This window comes from Leptodactylus fuscus, chromosome 1 (genome assembly GCF_031893055.1).
Source record: "Leptodactylus fuscus isolate aLepFus1 chromosome 1, aLepFus1.hap2, whole genome shotgun sequence".
In the NCBI taxonomy this organism is placed as follows: domain Eukaryota; kingdom Metazoa; phylum Chordata; class Amphibia; order Anura; family Leptodactylidae; genus Leptodactylus; species Leptodactylus fuscus.
This window is the reverse complement of record NC_134265.1, coordinates 151,880,823-151,902,155: the sequence shown is the minus strand read 5'-3', so window position 1 is coordinate 151,902,155 and position 21,333 is coordinate 151,880,823. Positions and strand designations below refer to the sequence as shown.

Sequence of the window (21,333 nt, the reverse complement as noted above, 5' to 3'; positions counted from 1 at the left end):
GGCCCAGGAGAGGTTGGCGTTCCGGCTTGTTGAAACTCCCGCCTTCCCGGACCTGATGGCAACTGTGGCACCTCACTATGCCGTCCCTAGCCGTCTCAACTTCTCCCGGTGTGGCGTCCCCGCCTTGCACCAGCACGTGTCACTCAACATCAGGTGGGCCCTTAGTTCCGCGCTTTGCTGCAAGGTCCACTTGACCACCGACACTTGGACAAGCGCCTGTGGTCAGGGATGCTGCAGTGCTTATCTTTAATGACAGGCAGGGTGAATGTGGTGGAGTCTGTTCCCCGGGTGCAAACTGGGGTGGCCTATCTCCTCTCCCAGGCCAAAATTCATGGCAGGAGTAGACTGAAACCCTACGACGCTGCAACCTCCACCACAGCTACTAGCGGCAAACGCTAAAACACTGGTGTGGGGAGACGTCAGCAGGCGGTGCTGAAGCTCATCAGCTTGGGGGACAGACAGCACAGTGCCTCCGAGGTCAGGGATGCCATCCTGGCTGAGATGGCATTTTTTTTTCCCTGCTACACCTGGGGCCTGGCATTTTTACGCCTGTGATAATGGCTGGAACCTGGTAGCGGCTCTGGAGCTTGCCAGCCTCCAACACGTTCCATGTTTGGCCCACGTCTAACCTAGTGGTGCAAAGTTTTTTAAAAACATACCCAAATGTACCGAAGCTACTGTTGAAAATGCGGCGCTTGTGCGCCCACTTTTGCAAGTGCACAGGAGTCGCTGCTAGCCTAAAAACACTCTAGCAAGGCCTACATCTGTCCAAACACAGGCTGTTGTCCGTCATTCACACACGCTGAAACCCTACAATACCATATCTTGAGCAGGGTGTGTGAGCTGCACAGACCTTTGATGGAGTTCCATCTACAAAACCCAAGGGTTCCTCAAAGTCAGCAACCAAAGTTTCTGCACCATGAGTTTCCAGGGGTGGCAGAGTTATGGCTAGGGGAAGAGGCATGGATAGGGATGATGTCTAGGGGCAAAAGCAGTGTGGATGTGGAGGCAAGCTAAGCAGGAAAAACTGGGGGTACAAGCTAAGGCATGGACTGGGGTGATGTCTAGGGGCAAAAGCAGTGTGGATGTGGAGGCAAGCTAAGCAGGAAAAACTGGGGATACAAGCTAAGGCATGGACTGGGGTGATGTCTAGGGGCAAAAGCAGTGTGGATGTGGAGGCAAGCTAAGCAGGAAAAACTGGGGGTACAAGCTAAGGCATGGACTGGGGTGATGTCTAGGGGCAAAAGCAGTGTGGATGTGGAGGCAAGCTAAGCAGGAAAAACTGGGGGTACAAGCTAAGGCATGGACTGGGGTGATGTCTAGGGGCAAAAGCAGTGTGGATGTGGAGGCAAGCTAAGCAGGAAAAACTGGGGGTACAAGCTAAGGCATGGACTGGGGTGATGTCTAGGGGCAAAAGCAGTGTGGATTTGGAGGCAAGCAAAGCAGGGAAAATGGTGGCTAGAGGCAAAGGGATGTCCATAGGCAGCAAGGGCAAAGATGCAAAACTCTCCCGTTTCAAGAATTTTCCTGACTTGTTTCCCCACAAAACATTCCTGGGAGGAGGGCTGAAACACCACCCTCCTCCTCCTCCGCTGTTAGATTTACCCCAGCTACGAGCTGAAAACGCTGCAACACTGGTGTGGGGAGACGTCAGCAGGCTGGGCTGAAGCTCATCAGCTTGGGAGACGGACAGCACACTGCCTCTGAGGTCAGGGATGCCATCCTGGATGAGATGGCAATTTGTTTATCCCCGCTGCCCCTGGGGCCAGGTTTTTTAGCTTGTTGGAGGGCTCTGGAGCTTGCCAGCCTCCAACACGTTCCATGCCTGGCCCACATGTTCAATGTAGTGGTGCAATGATTTTTAAAAACATACCCCAAATTAGCTGAGCTAAGGGTGAAAGTGCGGCACTTGGACACCCACTTTCCCAAGTCTACAGTACCTGGAGCTAGCCGCAATACACTCCAGCAAGGCCTACATCTGCCTGAAGCACCTACTGTTGTGCGAGGTCACCACACGCTCTAACCCTAGATACCGTATGTTCAGCAGGGTGTGTGAGCAGCAGAGACCTTTGATGGAGTACCAGCTACAAAACCCAAGGGTTCCTCAGAGTCAGCTCCCTCACTTTCTGCACCATGAGTTTCCATGGGTGGCAGACTTATGGCTAGAGGCACAGGCATGGATAGGGGTGATGTGTAGGGGCAAAAGCAGTGTGGATGTGGAGGCAAGCTAAGCAGCAAAAACTGGGGGTACAAGCAGCCGGTGACATCATCACTGACAAGCACAGCTGTCTGTCAGCTGACAGGCTGACTTTCACCAAAATGAACAGACAATGGATAGACTCATCATATACATGTCAGTTACATGACAAATTTAGTGCAATTTGCAAGTCCAAGATGGTTTGGAGATCTGCGGAGAGGAATCTCACCACCTCTTGCGGGTGCCATCATTTGGAAGGCAAGCCCTGGGCTCAGTGGGTGAGAGCAAGCGCAGGATAATCGTCGTTTGGCCTGGCGGCCACTGCCTCTTCCACTGTTGACAGGGCTGGCGCTGCAGTCCAGACCAGGAGCCAGGACACCTCCACATCTGCCTCTGACACTTTGGGGAGTTCACCCTTATCCTCACCTTTTCCTGCCATTTCTCCTTTTGCCCGCGCCATCATGCGCCTCTTCCCAGCAACTCCCCATCTCCCAAGCCTTTCATTTCATGCTAAAGTACAGCGCAACCCACCCACATGCCCAAGGCTTCAACGGCCTCATCTCAAGAAATCTGGCCCAGGAGATGTTGGAATCCCGGCTGGGGGACACTCTGCCCTTTTTGGGCAGAGTGTCTACTGCGCCACCGCACTGTGCCGTCCACACCAGCACTTTCCCCCAAACATGAGGCGGTCCCTAAATTCAGCGCTTAGCCCTAAAGTTCCATGTGACCAGTTACGAATGGACAAGTGCATGCGGACAGGGACGCTACCTTTCAATTTGGGCACAGTGGTTGAATGTAGTTGAGGCGTGGACCGGGTCGCAAAATGTGGTGGCCTGACTTGTCTCCCCACACAACATTCCTGGGAGGAGGGCTGAAACACCACCCTCCTCCGCTGTTAAATTGACCCCAGCTACGAGCTGGAAACGCTGCAACACTGGTGTGGGGAGACGTCAGCGGGCCGTGCTGAAGCTCATCAGCTTGGGGGCCAGACAGCACACTGCCTACAAAGTGAGTCATGCCATCCTCGATGAGACGGCAATGTGGTTTTTGCCACTGCACCTGGGCCCAGGCATGTTGTCATGTGTGATAATGGCCGTAACCTGGGATTGGCTCTGTAGCTTGGCAGCCTGCAACATATTCCATGCCTGGGCCACGTTTTTAACTCATTGCTGCTAATCTTTTGAAAAAGGTACCCCAATGTTCCTGAGCTACTGGTGAAAGTGTGGCGCTTGTGCGGATAGTTTTTAAAGTGTATAGTTGCCGCTGCTAGCCTCTATGCACTCCTACAACGCCTGTACCTGCTGGAACAACGGCTGTTGTGCGACGTCTCCACACTGCTGGCACTAAACATATCATGTGTTGAGCAGAGTGTGTGAGCAGCACAGACCTTTGATGTAGTTCCAACTCCAAAACCCTCGGGTTCGTCAAAGTCAACTCCCTCAGTTGCTCAACCATGAGTGGCCATGGGTGGCAGACTTATGTGAAATCCCATCCCATCCATTGCACTGGACACGAAACATTAGCATGCGCTCAGCACAACTTCGGATATGGCAGATGCGTTAAGCAGGGTGCAGGGTACAACACAGACCAGGCCCGAGCACCAGGAACAGGTGTTAGAAATACTGCAGCATCTGCCATTTCCTTCCAATTTTGGGGTTTTGGACCCGCCACCGACTTGTCTGGACCTAAGTGGGGATCATGAGACACAGTTGCCATCAAGGCAAGCTGTGGTCATGTGCGGTTTGCAGTAAGGGGGCAGTGCGCAATTGGAAGAGGAGTTGGTGGATGACGAGGCCACCGACCCCACATGGACAGGGGTGATGTCTAGGGGCTAAAGCAGTGTAGATGTAGAGGGAAGCTAAATCAACAAAAAACCTGGGTAGAAGCAAAGGCATAAACTGGGGTGATGTTTAGGGGTGAAAGCAGAGTAGATGTGGAGGGAAGCTAAGCAGCAAAAACAGTGGGTAGAAGCAAAGGCATGCAAAACTCTACCCTGTTGGAAGACTTATTCCTAGGTCTGGAACACGTTAATGGCCCCCCTGGACAAATTACTGCCACTCAGGGGCCTAGTGTCACCAGGAGGGACAAGTATAGGCGCATGTTGTGGGAATACCTGGCCGACACCAGCTCTGTCCTCTCCGATCCCTCTGTGCTCTACAGCCTAAACTTATTTTCTCATCTTTTTTTCTGAACTGCACATCTCTTGCCTGCTTCCTTTGGGATCTTAGAAATGGTGGTCCACTTCCACAGATGGTAACTTCAATAGACAGTGTAACGGGAGTAGCTGAGGGATCGCTGTCTTAACCACTTTTTGGCACAAAATTAACTTCCAAAGCCAAATATGGTGCAAGTATATGATGCAAGGACACCTACACACCTATCTCTGACACATTGGGGAGTTCACCCTCATGCGCCCTTTTGGCCTGCACCATCATGCGCCTCTTCCCAGCCACTCCACATTTCCCAAGCTTTTCATTGCAGGCAGAAGTACAATACAACCCACCCCCATGCCCAAGCCTGTAACAGCCTCATCGATAAACTGCTGGCCCTGGAGATGTTGGTGTTTGTTTATGCTTCTGGAGACCCAGGCCTTCCGTCAGCAGATGGCAGCTGGGGCACCTCCCTATGCTGGGCCTAGCCGTTACTACTTCTCTTGGTGTGCTGTCTCTGCCTTGCGCCTGCATGTGTCCCATAACATCAGTCGGGCCCAGAGCTCTGCGCTTTGCTGCAAGGTCCACTTGACCACCGACACATGGACAAGCGCCTGTGGTCAGGGATGCTGCAGTGCTTATCTTTAATGACAGGCAGGGTGAATGTGGTGGAGTCTGTTCCCCGGGTGCAAACTGGGGTGGCCTATCTCCTCTCCCAGGCCAAAATTCATGGCAGGAGTAGACTGAAACCCTACGAAGCTGCAACCTCCACCCCAGCTACTAGCGGAAAACACTGTAACACTGGCATGGGGAGATGTCAGTAGGCCGTGCTGAAACTGATCAGCTTGGGGGACAGACAGCACAGTGCCTCCGAGGTCAGGGATGCCATCCTGGCTGAGATGGCATTTTTTTTTCCCTGCTACACCTGGGGCCTGGCATTTTTGCGCTTGTGATAATGGCTGGAACCTGGTAGCAGATCTGGAGCTTGCCAGACTCAAACACGGTCCACGCATGGCCCACGTTTTCCAACTTGTTGGTGCCATGTTTCTTTGAAACCTACACCATTGTGCCTGATATACAGGTCAAAGTGGGGCCATTTTCGTAAGTGAGAACTAGCCTCTGCTAGGCAGAAAACATTCAGAGCACACTCCTCTCATCTTCGCACCGTTGGCTGGCGGAGGAAGACGAGGGGGTTGGAGTGGCATCTGATGTCCCTATCCCACACGAGGCTAGAGGGTGCACTTCAGTGCATCCCATTGCTTCACCACAAATGGTGTGAAGGGGAGTGGAAAATGGAGGAAATGGAGAGTGACCCTTACAGTTGGGGCCAGCAAAGGCATGCCAAGTAACACACTGGCACACATGGCTGACTTCATCTTGGGTTGCTTTTCAACACATATTTCACATCATGAAGAACAAATAATACTGGATTTTTTCAAGCCTCGAACCCCGGTCTAGGTCTAATGTCTGTTCCTTTCTTATATTAGGGGAGAGGGAAAAAAAATTACTTCAGTGATACGTTTAGCGTACATAGACTGACTATTAATGTGTATCCCACTTAGTGTTGTTAGGGTTACACACCGTCACAACCTGGCTAAAGCTTCTATAGCTGTTAATAAAGTCAACATAACTTTACGGTATCCAAAAAGACAGCTGGTACCGACAGAGAGCAAGACAAATGTCACCCAAAGCTGTGAGCTCTGAACACCCACAGTGACTTTGGCGTCATCATCATTATAAGGGAGTGGGTGGTAATAAATAACTTGGCAGTGCCTAAAACCCAAAAAGCTTATACAACTATATTTACATTAAGATACACAAATGAAACTTTTCAGTAGCATGTCATGAGACAAGCTGATAAGCTCTTCCTTTGTGCAGTGCTATTTGAAAGTTAAACGCTGCCTTTATTTTAATTCTGGAGAAGGTGCAGACATTAGATTTAGAACATGTTGTCTTCATTGTCCAAATCCTCTATATAGGTAACGCGTTTTTCGGGCCGAGCTGTCTGGGAACGAGCTGGTGCAGCACTGACAACCTGGGTGAATATGGCAAGAGCCTGAGATGTAGGGTGAATGAATCCCCAAATTATTTGTGGAATTCCCAGTGAGACAATGGCACTGTATACCAGTATTAAAAATTGTGGGTGCACATAACCCCCATATATTCTTTGAATTCCCAGTCAGACAATGGCACTGTATACCAGTATTAAAAATTTTGGGTGCACATAACCCCCATATATTCTTTGAATTCCCAGTCAGACAATGGCACTGTATACCAGTATTAAAAATTGTGGGTGCACATAACCCCCATATATTCTTTGAATTCCCAGTCAGACAAAGGAACTGTATAGCAGTATTAAAAATTGTGGGTGCACGTAACCCCCATATATTCTTTGAATTCCCAGTCAAACAATGGCACTGTATACCAGTATTAAAAATTGTGGGTGCACATAACCCCCATATATTCTTTGAATTCCCAGTCAGACAATGGCACTGTATACCAGTATTAAAAATTGTGGGTGCACATAACCCCCATATATTCTTTGAATTCCCAGTGAGACAAAGGAACTGTATAGCAGTATTAAAAATTGTGGGTGCACGTAACCCCCATATATTCTTTGAATTCCCAGTCAAACAATGGCACTGTATACCAGTATTAAAAATTGTGGGTGCACATAACCCCCATATATTCTTTGAATTCCCAGTCAGACAATGGCACTGTATACCAGTATTAAAAATTGTGGGTGCACATAACCCCCATATATTCTTTGAATTCCCAGTCAGACAATGGCACTGTATACCAGTATTAAAAATTGTGGGTGCACGTAACCCCCATATATTCTTTGAATTCCCAGTCAGACAATGGCACTGTATACCAGTATTAAAAATTGTGGGTGCACATAACCCCCATATATTCTTTGAATTCCCAGTCAGACAATGGCACTGTATACCAGTATTAAAAATTGTGGGTGCACATAACCCCCATATATTCTTTGAATTCCCAGTGAGACAAAGGAACTGTATAGCAGTATTAAAAATTGTGGGTGCACGTAACCCCCATATATTCTTTGAATTCCCAGTCAAACAATGGCACTGTATACCAGTATTAAAAATTGTGGGTGCACATAACCCCCATATATTCTTTGAATTCCCAGTCAGACAATGGCACTGTATACCAGTATTAAAAATTGTGGGTGCACGTAACCCCCATATATTCTTTGAATTCCCAGTCAGACAATGGCACTGTATACCAGTATTAAAAATTGTGGGTGCACGTAACCCCCATATATTCTTTGAATTCCCAGTCAGACAATGGCACTATATACCAGTATTAAAAATTGTGGGTGCACATAACCCCCATATATTCTTTGAATTCCCAGTCAGACAATGGCACTGTATACCAGTATTAAAAATTGTGGGTGCACATAACCCCCATATATTCTTTGAATTCCCAGTGAGACAATGGAACTGTATAGCAGTAGCAAAAATTGTGGGTGCACGTCACCCCAATATATTCTTTGAATTCCCAGTTAGACAATGGCACTGTATACCAGTAGTAAAAATTGTGGGTGCACATAACCCCCATATATTCTTTGAATTCCCAGTCAGACAATGGCACTGTATACCAGTATTAAAAATTGTGGGTGCACATAACCCCCATATATTCTTTGAATTCCCAGTCAGACAATGGCACTGTATACCAGTATTAAAAATTGTGGGTGCACATAACCCCCATATATTCTTTGAATTCCCAGTGAGACAAAGGAACTGTATAGCAGTATTAAAAATTGTGGGTGCACGTAACCCCCATATATTCTTTGAATTCCCAGTCAAACAATGGCACTGTATACCAGTATTAAAAATTGTGGGTGCACATAACCCCCATATATTCTTTGAATTCCCAGTCAGACAATGGCACTGTATACCAGTATTAAAAATTGTGGGTGCACGTAACCCCCATATATTCTTTGAATTCCCAGTCAAACAATGGCACTGTATACCAGTATTAAAAATTGTGGGTGCACGTAACCCCCATATATTCTTTGAATTCCCAGTCAGACAATGGCACTGTATACCAGTATTAAAAATTGTGGGTGCACGTAACCCCCATATATTCTTTGAATTCCCAGTCAGACAATGGCACTATATACCAGTATTAAAAATTGTGGGTGCACATAACCCCCATATATTCTTTGAATTCCCAGTCAGACAATGGCACTGTATACCAGTATTAAAAATTGTGGGTGCACATAACCCCCATATATTCTTTGAATTCCCAGTGAGACAATGGAACTGTATAGCAGTAGCAAAAATTGTGGGTGCACGTCACCCCAATATATTCTTTGAATTCCCAGTTAGACAATGGCACTGTATACCAGTAGTAAAAATTGTGGGTGCACATAACCCCCATATATTCTTTGAATTCCCAGTCAGACAATGGCACTGTATACCAGTATTAAAAATTGTGGGTGCACATAACCCCCATATATTCTTTGAATTCCCAGTCAGACAAAGGAACTGTATAGCAGTATTAAAAATTGTGGGTGCACGTAACCCCCATATATTCTTTGAATTCCCAGTCAAACAATGGCACTGTATACCAGTATTAAAAATTGTGGGTGCACATAACCCCCATATATTCTTTGAATTCCCAGTGAGACAATGGCACTGTATACCAGTAGCAAAAATTGTGGGTGTATATAGCCCCAATTCTATTGCTAGGGGACTTGCAGGGTATTTCTGAGGTGAAGGTGGGGGGGCACACCGTTGGAACGGGGATTTGGGGTGTATATATGGGGTATACGGGAATACACTGTCAGTGTGTTCCATTCAGGATCCTGGGAAAGCTGGGTTGCGGCGATTGAGCCCGTCAGTGCCACGTTACACTGACAAGCTTCTCCCTGGAATTGAAGTTATATGTAAGCCCAATATATTCTTTGAATTCCCAGTGAGACAATGGCACTATATGGCAGTAGCAAAAATAGTGGGTGTATATAGCCCCAATTCTATTGCTAGGGGACTTGCAGGGTATTTCTGGGGTGAAGGTGGGGGGGCACACCGTTGGAACGGGTATCGGGGGTATATATCGGGTATACGGGAATACACTGACAGTGTATTCCATTCAGGATCCTGGGAAAGCTGGGTTGCGGCGATTGAGCCCGTCAGTGCCACGTTACACTGACAAGCTTCTCCCTGGAATTTAGCTCTTATAAGAGCTGTTGGTTGTCTTCTCCTTCCTATCCTAGCCTGTCCCTGCCTACCCAGAATCTAACCCCTAGCTAACTGGACGGAAACCTCCGTCCTCGGTGAATTGCAAGCTCAGAATGACGCGAACCTGGGCGGCGCTGTTCTTTTAAATTAGAGGTCACATGTTTTCGGCAGCCAATGGGTTTTGCCTACTTTTTTCAACGTCACCGGTGTCGTAGTTCCTGTCCCACCTACCCTGCGCTGTTATTGGAGCAAAAAAGGCGCCAGGGAAGGTGGGAGGGGAATCGAGTAATGGCGCACTTTACCACGCGGTGTTCGATTCGATTCGAACATGCCGAACAGCCTAATATCCGATCGAACATGAGTTCGATAGAACACTGTTCGCTCATCTCTAATTACAAGTACTATATAAATTTGATATCGATGTAGGGGCAACATGGTGGCTCAGTGGTTAGCATTTGCAGCCTTGCAGTGCTGGAGTCCTGGGTTCGAATCTTGCCAGGAACAACATCTGCAATGAGTTTATATTTTCTCCCCGTGTTTGCACAGATTTCCTCCCATTCTATAAAGACATACTGATAGGAAAAAAAAAAGTACATTGTGATCCCTATATGCGGTTCAAAATCTACAAAAAAAAAAAAAAAATTGCTATCAACATGATGGTACTGACATACAGGTAACATATTATTTTTACCACTTGAATTCCGTAAACATTAAACCCATAAGAACTTAGTTCAAAAATTAGTTTTCTTTCCAATTCCACCTCATTCTCTCACTCAGAATTTTTCAAGTTATCAGTAAATTGCACAGGATATTAAAAGGTGCCATTACAAATTACAATTTGCAAACAATAAGCCATCATGTGACTGTGAACTGAAAAATTTAAAAAAATTATGACTCTTAGAATGTGGGGAGGGAAAAACGGAAATGCAAAAACAAAAATTAGCTTGGACCTGAAGGGGTTAATATATACAGATTTATGAACTGAATGTTTCCCTGAAGTGAAACAGTTTTTCAGTAATTTTCAACCCTTAGTTTCATTGTCCTGAAATAAAATATGTTATGGAATTAGTGTAGTGGATATTGAATAAGGGCTCGTTCACGTCTGCGCCCGGGATCTCCGCTTTCAGGTTTCCGTTTCCTGCCTGAAACTGGGCAGAAAATGGAGACCTGCAGGCAGTTTTCAAACCCATTCATTTGAATGGGTTTGAAAAGTGTCCGGCCGTGAGCGCTGGTGAGCGTTTTATGCTCTCCGCAGCAAAACCGTTTTTTTTTAACCGGACACAAAGTCGGACATGCAGTACTCTGTGTTTAAACAAAAACGGTTTTGCCATGGAGAGCATAAAAAGCTCACCGGCCGGACTCTGCATGACCGGTTTCTGTCTTGTCCATGCAGAAGACGGAAACTGAAAGCGGAGACTCGAACGCTGGTGTGAACCCAGCGTAAATCAGTTACTCTATATTTTACATGTATATGAATTTGAAAGTCACTAGAGGGCACTGTGCTGCTTATGTAAAATTTCAGTTAAAAACTTAAGAAAAATTTGTTAATAAAAATTATCTGATTTAAAAAAAAACTTAGTTAAGAAGCAAGCATTACTAGAATGTGTATATATTTATATTGTACCAACATGTACCACAGTACCATTCGGAGTGTAAATCTAGACACAATAAGTATTATGGAGGAAAGACTGCAGTGATAAAAAAAAAACCAAAAAACTAGGGTTGAGCGATCGGGATTGAGATTGGCGATCAAGTAAATTTCACAATCGAGATCGGAATTCTGATCCCGATCTTTTTAGGCGGGATCGAGGTCGGAGGTTATTTCCCACAATGCTTCGCTACTGGCCAAGCATTGTGGGAAAAGCTAACAATGTTAGCTACTAGAGATGAGCGAGTACTATTCGAAACTTCCGTTTCGATTAGCATGTTCCCATAGAAATGAATGGATGCAGCCGGCACACAGCCTGTGCCGGCGTCCGGCCGCTTAACTCCCTGTGCGCCGGCTGCATCCATTCATTCCTGCATCCATTAATATATACTCTTCTGTTTCCTCTCTGCTGTGCCGTATACTGGACTCTGCTACATCTGCATTACTGTACCTTGGCTTGTCTATCTACTCTTCTGCTTCAGGGACGAAGCAGAAGAGTAGATAGACAAGTCAATGTACAGTAATGCAGATGTAGCAGAGTCCAGTATACGGCACAGCAGAGAGGAAACAGAATAGTATAGTCCACTAGAAACAGAATAGTCCAGTTACCTGCACAGATCCGCTGCCGCTGTCGCTCCCCATTCTTCTCGGTCCATGTGTGCCCCTAGCTCCCAGGTTAGTGTTACAGACCTAGGAAGAAGGTGGTGTGAAGGTTATAATTAAGAAATGTATGAAAAACATTGTTATCCTTTAAAACTGAATGCTAGATGTAGTTGCTTATGCTTCAAACTGCTATAATGTTATATCATAAGATGGCACCTGTATCCAAGATGGGTGCAAGAAAAACAAATGCTTGGCTTGCTGCCACAAGACAGCGCCCCCAAGGTCAACATGCAGAAGCGGCACCAGCTGGCTATATATGGCACTGCATAAACTTTTTCTATTTGATTGAGATGTACCATACCAATCAGGAATGAATATGAAAACTTACGTTGTTGTTATATCACTTCCTTTCTCTGATACTATTTAACTCTGTGTTCTCAATAAAAAGTGTGTCAGTATACATTTTAGCTGAGAAAAGAATGAATACCAACACAGAATGGTGTGATTTCTTGACCGCCGGCCCTCAGCCTTATTAATTAGGACGATGACAGTTACACGAGATTATTGGTCAATTAGTCATAAACGCGACTATGACCTTATCAGCGGGGCTTGTGGCTTAGGAGAGGGTGTGTCTCCCCGCCCTGTACACGCCCACACTCTCCTAAGCCCCAACAAGCCCCGCCTACTCCCAGCATCAAAAACACTAGCATGGGAGGCGGGGGCACATACGGTGCTCTGCACACATGCGGAGTAGAACAGCATGGAGCGGCAGGGGCAGCACTTCTGTGCAGGTAAGTGGACAGCAGGGGGGATTTAAGTAGCCGGGGGATTTTTTAATCCCTACACAGCGTGGATTCTAAAAATTAAAGCATTCAATTTTTAGACTCCATGCTGTGTAGAGAATAGTTTTTAAAATCGTTTTTAAAATCCGATTTTCGATTATTAAAAAAATCCCATTGCCTTGCATTAGGATCAGAATTGGGATTGGGTTAAAATGGAAAATGATCGGAAATCGGATTCTAAAAACGATCCTGAAATCTCAAGATCAGCTCAATCCCACCCAACCAACCTCAGTTGGTTCTCCTGTTTTCTAAATCCTCCTCAGTTGCCATGTGCTGCTCTCTTGGCCTCTACTTCCGCCTCCTAGTCATCTTCTCTCATTTTCCTCTGCGTCTCTGTTTCTGTGTCCTTCATTCTTGGCCTCATTGTTGTTTATCTCTATATCATCTATCAGCCTCCATGTCCTTCTCTCTTGGCCTCTACTTCAGCCTCTTTTTTCTCATCATCATGTATCAGCTTTCATGTCCTTCTCTCTCGACCTCTTCTTCAGCCCCTTTTTTCTCATCATCATGTATTAGCCTCCATGTCCTGCTCTATTATTCTCACTTATAACAAAACAGCAGCAAAACAGACCTCTTGGTCTCTACAAAATCAAGATGTATGGCACAGGACCACTGGTACAAGAAGAAAGCACATACATTGAAGGGGAAGGCAATAGGGTTCTGGGGTAACAGCACCATTACTTGCAACTGCTTTAGTATATTGACAAAGGCAGCAGTATAAGGGAAAAGCTTGTCAGGAGACTCAGAACTTTTAGTGTGTGCCATCCACAGGTGCCCCCATAAGAAGAAGGATTTGCTTGGAGTTCTAGGCATGCCAGTTTTTCATCCTCTCTTCAGATAGGGAGTAGGATCTCTTACATGGTGAACACCATAGTTTCCATTGAGGGTACTTTTTTCACCAGGGGGTATCTGACTTGAAAAGGTTCAGAACCATTACCCTAGACCACCAGCAGATGAGCAGTTGGGCTTTAGGGTCTAAAACTTGGCTATATCAATCCCTGCTATTCCTCCATTGTTATTAATTGTTAATTTGCTGAAAATGATTCTAGGATTCATGTCCAGTGTCCTAGTTCGGTTAAAGCCGGATACAGTACACCCTGCATAGTGAAGCAAGGTCTACAGTTTTCTGTTTCAATGGCTCACATCAAAAGCTATTTAGAATAAAAATGGAGGGGTGCCTGGGACTGATATTGCTAGGTTGGGACCCCTAAGCCACAGCTACATTAGGGCATTCTGGTGGTTTAGGGGTTCTTAACCTTGTAACAAGTTAACGTTTAAAGGGGTATTCTCACGTCGCATACTCACCAGTCTTCACAGCTGTAAAATCTTCTTTCTTCCTGGCTTCTTGCATCATTTTGTGGGCGGGGTTTCACATATGCAACCTGCCATTTAGCTCCGCCCTCAAATTAGCTTGTATGCGCCCTCCGCATAGCGTGATCCTATGGGGCGGCTGAAGGGTCTGTGATGTCATCAAAGGTCCTTAAACAACACTATATGCACAATATTGGACAATGAAGTACAGGCAGGAGCAACTCCATTCTGTGTTACATACAGAGACTGCCTGTCTCTTCCATAATGAACACAATTGAATTAGCTAGCCTGATAACTGGGAGAACAGAAGACGAGTTCATAAATGAAAGCAGCTCCTCTCCCCTATCTGAGTGCAGGAAGCTAGGTCACGTGGTGTAGACACAGGAATAGCTAGATACACAGGCTTGCTCCCGTGCACTTAGCCCCTCCTCCCTCCCCCCTGAGAGCAGGCAGCTACATCACTTGACTTTTGAGCAGATAAGTCAGGGCTGTGTCCACAAAGAATTGAATAAAGTAAGATAGTGGACAAAGTCTTACATCCACATTAACAAGCAGTATAGATAGGATCTATAGGATCTATGGTCAAGCATTATAGTCAAGTAAGTAAAATTAAATGTAAAGACATTCAGTTTCTTTTATGGTAGTGAAATTTGCTATGAAGTCTGTAGTACAAAACAGTAATTTCTGACTGCTAATAGCTTAATGAATGAAATAGCATATTTTAGTACATGTATTAAGAAACATATAACCTGCTTGTAGTATATGCTTGCTAATAGGTTATTTTTACGTCTCTTTTTTTATTAGTGGAAAGCAACGAATGTTTGAGGTTATACAGGAGACCTTACATCATGACTTCCCTGCATGGTTTGCTAAAGTATTTGGCTATGCTTCTAATCCTGGGTTAATTCTACCATTCATTTTGCTAATGGTGTAAGTAAGATTGTGACAGGGTAGAATATAATGGAATGTTTTATGTCATTGAAGTCTAGTATAAATTGACTATAAAGAGATTTATTCACATTTGCAATGTGATTACGGTTAAGGGCTTGTTGTTGCCGTTTAGTAGGGTAGCCATCCAGAGACCTGGCACAAAATGTAAGCAGGACCCACCTAACACATATTAGAGTATGGCAGTGCACAGACTGCAGTCACATCCAGCAGTGAAGCCAAAAATATGTCAAAGATCCCTCTGAGATATAAGAGCTTACCAGCAATGCTATAAATGGCAGATGCTAGATTTCTATCTATCCATGATTTTTGGTTAAAGGGCTTTAGTGGGCAACAAAAAAGTACAAAAGGCCCATAATTGGTTAAAAGATAACACAAGAAATATTTATTTAACTGATCCCTGCTTGCTCTCTTTTCACACACAGAAAGTGACCGCTCAGCTAGTGTTTGGCTGGGGAGAATTTCTTGTGTATTAAAAGGGACGCCAGAAGTGGAGTCTGGCAGTGGTGGAAAGGAAGCAGCAGGGGATCTATGAGGTGTATATTGCTTCTTTCATTTTTTTTAAGCCATTTGTAAAAGTCTGGATGAAGCAATCCAGAGTCTACTCAATGATTCTTATTGTCATAGTTATATATATTGTGGGGAAGTTAGCTCGGTAGAAGTAATGGTGCAGACCCAAATACTGAAGACAGGAGCACAAAATATGCAGCAAACTGGTTTATTTAGAAAAAAAAACAGGAAAAATAAATAAAGCTTCACTTCAGGCACAAAATGAGCAAAACAAAATACAGCCTTATCTTCAGGCAAAAACAAAATAAAAACTTGCTCGTCTGAGCAACTAAATAAACAGAACTGATAACCTAACTATACGTGTGGCTTACTACCAGCCACACAATCAGAACTAGCGCAATACTGTCTCACCAGACTCAGGTTACAGGACAGAACCATACACCTCCTCCATGGAAATGCACTGGAATGCAAGAGCTGCAGCCATTTCTGGCCCAGTAATGAGCCCAGGATCTACACTTGGGCTGAGGCCTACTCAAGACCCGCACTGGACCACACATATGTCAGAGACCTGGGGCTGATGTAACTGGACTCCAGCACTCTGCCTGTCACCTTCTCACAATATGTAATACTATAAATATCTGTTGGACCAAATACATCTCATGTCTTTTCAGTCTACAACCGGTCAAAATATGCATTGTATCTTGACCCTTCCTTAAACACTGTTGCTAGGCAGACAAAGCAAGATAAGTAAGCATAAATGAACATACAGAACATACTTATAACAACATGACAAGACTGAAACCCCATGTTGTGAAAAATGTAGCAGAAAAAAAATTTATGATGGAAATGTTGTGGGTTCAAAAACGCTTGTGTTTTTATAAATCACAGCATGTCATTTATACCTGCGGAAATTCTGGTGGTTTCTGTATAGGTATAATAGAGGCAGAAAGTCTGAAGAGAAAAACTCTAGACTTTCTTTGAGAAACGCCGTAGAAAAAACTGCACTGTGTGTTTTGACTGCGGCTCGCTACATGGGGCCTTAGCCTTAATGAATAAAAGATCTGATATTAGTATTTTGATTTTATGACTTGCATTCATCTTCTCCCTAGCATGAGTATATACTACCTCAATGCAACATCCAAAGGATATCAAGCATCAATTTTGGAACTGAAGAAAAAACTGCAAAGTGTAAGTAGCAATATTTTATGCTTCTGCGCACTACTTTATTCTGAATGCTTCACAATAATTTCATCTGTCTGATAGCAAGCTGAGGAAAATAAGAAGAGAAGTAAAAAAGCAGCAGAGAAAGCAGCAGAAGCAGCTCAAGAAGATCCCACTAAACCAAAAGACAACTCTACTGGTAAGCCTCCAGATATCAAATAGAAAATCTCATAAAATTATATTTAGATATGATATAGATACATGTAATAATCTGAAATGGCAAAAATCTAAAAAAGCAAAAGGTTTTAATGTGATAAAATGGAAAAAAATAAATAATACTCAGTCGTTTAGTTGCACGCAGCTTAAAAGTGAGCATTTTTTAAAATCATTGTATTGCATCTATTATGGGATACAAATATATTTTCCTAATAGGATACTAATAAAACTTCTGAACTATTCTGGGTATTAAACGAGTTATGTCCCTTATTAGAAAAATACAAATAAGGGCTAGAGAACAGGTCTGTATGAGAAAAGGTGCAGAATTAGGCTTAGGCCGGGGCACCATGTGGCATAAATGCCGTGGTTTGGCCACAGCGGAAGTGCCACAGAAAAAACACAACATTTTACAGTTCTAGTGAGTCCCATCCACACATTGCGGAAAAATAAGTTGCAGTTTTGGAAATTGCAGCATGTGTAAAGCCTCAAATTGTGGAAATACAGGTTTTTTTTTATTGCAGATTTTGCTGCGGTTTTTTAAGCCAAAGCCAGGAGTGGATTGAGCGGAAAGGAAAAGTATAAGATCTTCGTAGATATTCCCAATTCCTTTTGTAGCCATTCTTGTCTTTGACTTAAAAAACCGCAGCAAAATCTGCAACAAAAAGAGCTGATTTTCTGCTGCGGGGGCCTCAGTTTTAAAGCAGTTGAGATTTATTAGTCAAAGCTGATTAAGAAAATGTTTTTAGCCCATAATAGGTGCAATGCAATAAAAATTTCTCCTTTTAAAGTGTAACTAAACTTTTGTGATATTAATTAATTTTGTAATATACTTTATTAACAAATTTTGTCTCCTTTCTGTGAAATCCTGCATTTTTTCACTCTCTCTTGCTTCTGGATTCAGAGCTGTCTCTGCCTCTCACTGAATGTTAGGGTCAGTGCACATAGAGTTTATTGGCGCTGATTTTGTTGCTGAATCTGCCTCATAATCAACTTCCATAAAAAGTCTCCCAATAGAACTCTATTGAGAGTTTTTTTGGAGGCTGATTTTGAGGTAGATCCAGCGTCAAAATCAGCACCAAAAAACTCTGGGTGCACTGACCCTTACTGTTTATGGAAGAGCAGGCTGTAAACTTGCTTTTTGTGTCATATGAAAGAGAAGATACTAAATTATTTCCATAGATATCACTGATTGAAAATACAGTAGATTAGGATATTTATACGCAGCTATAAAATGTATATGATTTAAAAATCCCAATCCCGACTGTTTTCAGCCAGTGATATCTCTGGAAATATTTTAGATAGCACTAGACAGCCTAAGTGTAACATGAAAGAGGAGAATCTCCTTTTTCATATATAAAAAAATCTGTGAAAAAATGCAGGATTTCACAGAAAGGAGACAAAATGTGTTAATAAAGTATACTGCAAGATGTATTAATGACACAAATACTGCCATAAATCAAAAGTTGTCCCATTTTCAAAGATATGTGAATAAACAATGTGATTTATTATTTATTATTCCATAAGATCCCAATAAGAATGGTGGACCTAAAGGGAAAAACCTGGAAGTACCTCCTCGGATTGCTGTAACTAAACCACCTCCATCTAAAGGACCACCAGTGCCTTCATGAAGACGAGAATTAACAAATAAAATGTACTGTTACATATGACATGGAGTAATTACAGAGATTACACAACATATCTTGTTATTATTACATAGTATAGTCTTTACATTGCAATATTCCAAAAATACAAATTGTAAAGGGCTATAGAAGCTCAAGGATCACACAGGCAATGATATAAAAACAACTTCTTATTCTTTTACCACCAGGTTGTTAGCAATTTCATTTAGGGTCCATTTACTCGAAGTAAAGTGGCGCTGATTGTGGAACAATAACTCGCGTAAGAATCAGCGCTGATAAAAAAGACTCTCATTGACTTCAATGGGTTCCATTTTCCACACGGAACACATTGAAATCAATAGGTAAAAAAGCCTCTCATTGATTTCAATGGTCTAATGCTGAGGCCCGATGTCGCGAACCGCAGCTAAAAAACACAATTTCTGTAGATTTTTTCCCTGCTGTTTTCTTCCCTTATGAAATCTATATTGAAATGTGTGGATGAGGCTAAGGCCCCATGTAGTGAAATGCAGCCATAAAATGATGCGGGAAAAATGCACCGAAAATGCATTTTAATTTTTCTCTGCATTTTTCCTTCCATTATTAAGGCTGAAACTCCACAGTGCAAAAATTCAGTGTATTACAGTACCTGCAAAGTGGATGGGATTCTGGATAATCTCATCCACACAATGTAGAAAATAATCTGCAGTGGAAAATCTGCATTTTTGAAAGTCACAGCATGTCAATTATACCTACAGAATATGCCAGCTTTTTCTGTATAGGTATAATTGTGGCAGAAATTCCACAGAGGAAAACTCTCAATCAAAAATGATGCAGAAAAAAACGTGATGCATTTCTGCCATGTTGTTTACCGCAACATTTTTTTTGCTACGCTTCACTATATGGGTCCCACGCCTAAATCTATAGGGAAAACTGTCACATTTCCACAGATGCAATTGGCATACTGCTATTTTGAAAACACAGCTTGTTCATATTTCTTATTTTTTCGATAGGATTAGACAGAATCTCATTCACTTTGCTGGTATTGTAAAATGTTGCATTTTTTTTTCCTGGGGCATTAGCCTAAAGGTGTATCGTACTGCTGTTTCACCATCCTTTGGCTATATAATTCCATTGTACAGGAATTTCTCAATAAATCATCACAATTAATTCAATTGGTCTCTGTGTGTCTCATAATAGAACTGGCTGTGTAAGTTTGAAAAGCTCATGTTGTGATACACAGTCTATTTGATATACACAGTCTATCTATCTCCTCTATCTCTTCTATATATAAAAATGATTGTCTGTCTGTTTTTCACACACTACCAAATGGCTGGACTGATCTTCACCAAATTTGGCAAACAGGCACATCAGGTGTTCGGGACAAAGTCACATGTCACTTATCAGCCAATAGAAGTTTGCAGGAGCTTAGTCTCCACATGCACACAGCTTTACTCCAGGTTTCCATAACAACCAAGCCATTTTTTTTTTTACTGCTGTAGATCAGCTTTAAAGGCGCAGACGTAATAGGGCTCAGAAGACCAGATGACTAGATGTAGAACAATATAACTCACAGTACTTGGAGTAGAACAGGGTAAAAGAACATTCCGATTTTGGAAGTATAATTCTTCTGGAACTTACACTAAAGGCTGGGACTGAGCTGATTGATTGTAGTCTCATTTGCAGTGTTCATCTCGCTTGCTGGTCAACTAGTGTGCTATACTCTCTCACAAAGGCTGCAGCTTTCAAGTTCCCACTGTCTGTCCTGAAGCTGTAAACTTGATTTTAGCTATGAGGATCATACAGTGGGGCAAAAAAGTATTTAGTCAGTCACTAGAGATGAGCGAACACTAAAATGTTCGAGGTTCGAAATTCGATTTGAACAGCCGCTCACTGTTCGAGTGTTCGAATGGGTTTCGAACCCCATTATAGTCTATGGGGAACATAAACTCGTTAAGGGGGAAACCCAAATTCGTGTCTGGAGGGTCACCAAGTCCACTATGACACCCCAGGAAATGATACCAACACCCTGGAATGACACTGGGACAGCAGGGGAAGCATGTCTGGGGGCATAAAAGTCACTTTATTTCATGGAAATCCCTGTCAGTTTGCGATTTTCGCAAGCTAACTTTTCCCCATAGAAATGCATTGGCCAGTGCTGATTGGCCAGAGTACGGAACTCGACCAATCAGCGCTGGCTCTGCTGGAGGAGGCGGAGTCTAAGATCGCTCCACACCAGTCTCCATTCAGGTCCGACCTTAGACTCCGCCTCCTCCGGCAGAGCCAGCGCTGATTGGCCGAATTCCGTACTCTGGCCAATCAGCGCTGGCCAATGCATTCTATTAGCCCGATGAAGTAGAGCTGAATGTGTGTGCTAAGCACACACATTCAGCACTGCTTCATCACGCCAATACAATGCATTAGCCAGTGCTGATTGGCCAGAGTACGGAATTCGGCCAATCAGCGCTGGCTCTGCTGGAGGAGGCGGAGTCTAAGGTCAGACCTGAATGGAGACTGGTGTGGAGCGATCTTAGACTCCGCCTCCTCCAGCAGAGCCAGCGCTGATTGGCCGAATTCCGTACTCTGGCCAATCAGCGCTGGCCAATGCATTCTATTAGCCCGATGAAGTAGAGCTGAATGTGTGTGCTAAGCACACACATTCAGCACTGCTTCATCACGCCAATACAATGCATTAGCTAGTGCTGATTGGCCAGAGTACGGAATTCGGCCAATCAGCGCTGGCTCTGCTGGAGGAGGCGGAGTCTAAGGTCGGACCTGAATGGAGACTGGTGTGGAGCGATCTTAGACTCCGCCTCCTCCAGCAGAGCCAGCGCTGATTGGCCGAATTCCGTACTCTGGCCAATCAGCGCTGGCCAATGCATTCTATTAGCCCGATGAAGTAAAGCTGAATGTAGAGCTGC

The 21,333-nt window shown here is 44.0% G+C and overlaps 1 protein-coding gene across 1 annotated transcript in view; it reads left to right on the top strand.

The window, feature by feature from the left end:
- Nucleotides 1–18,424, top strand: part of LOC142209971 (transmembrane channel-like protein 1) — a 70,264-nt gene extending 51,840 nt beyond the window's left edge. Inside the window, exons 17-20 of the mRNA XM_075279008.1 lie at nt 14,766–14,891; nt 16,529–16,607; nt 16,683–16,779; nt 18,321–18,424. Coding sequence (XP_075135109.1) covers nt 14,766–14,891; nt 16,529–16,607; nt 16,683–16,779; nt 18,321–18,424 — 406 coding nt within the window. The remainder of the gene's footprint in view (nt 1–14,765; nt 14,892–16,528; nt 16,608–16,682; nt 16,780–18,320) is intronic.
- Nucleotides 18,425–21,333: the final 2,909 nt, after the last annotated feature.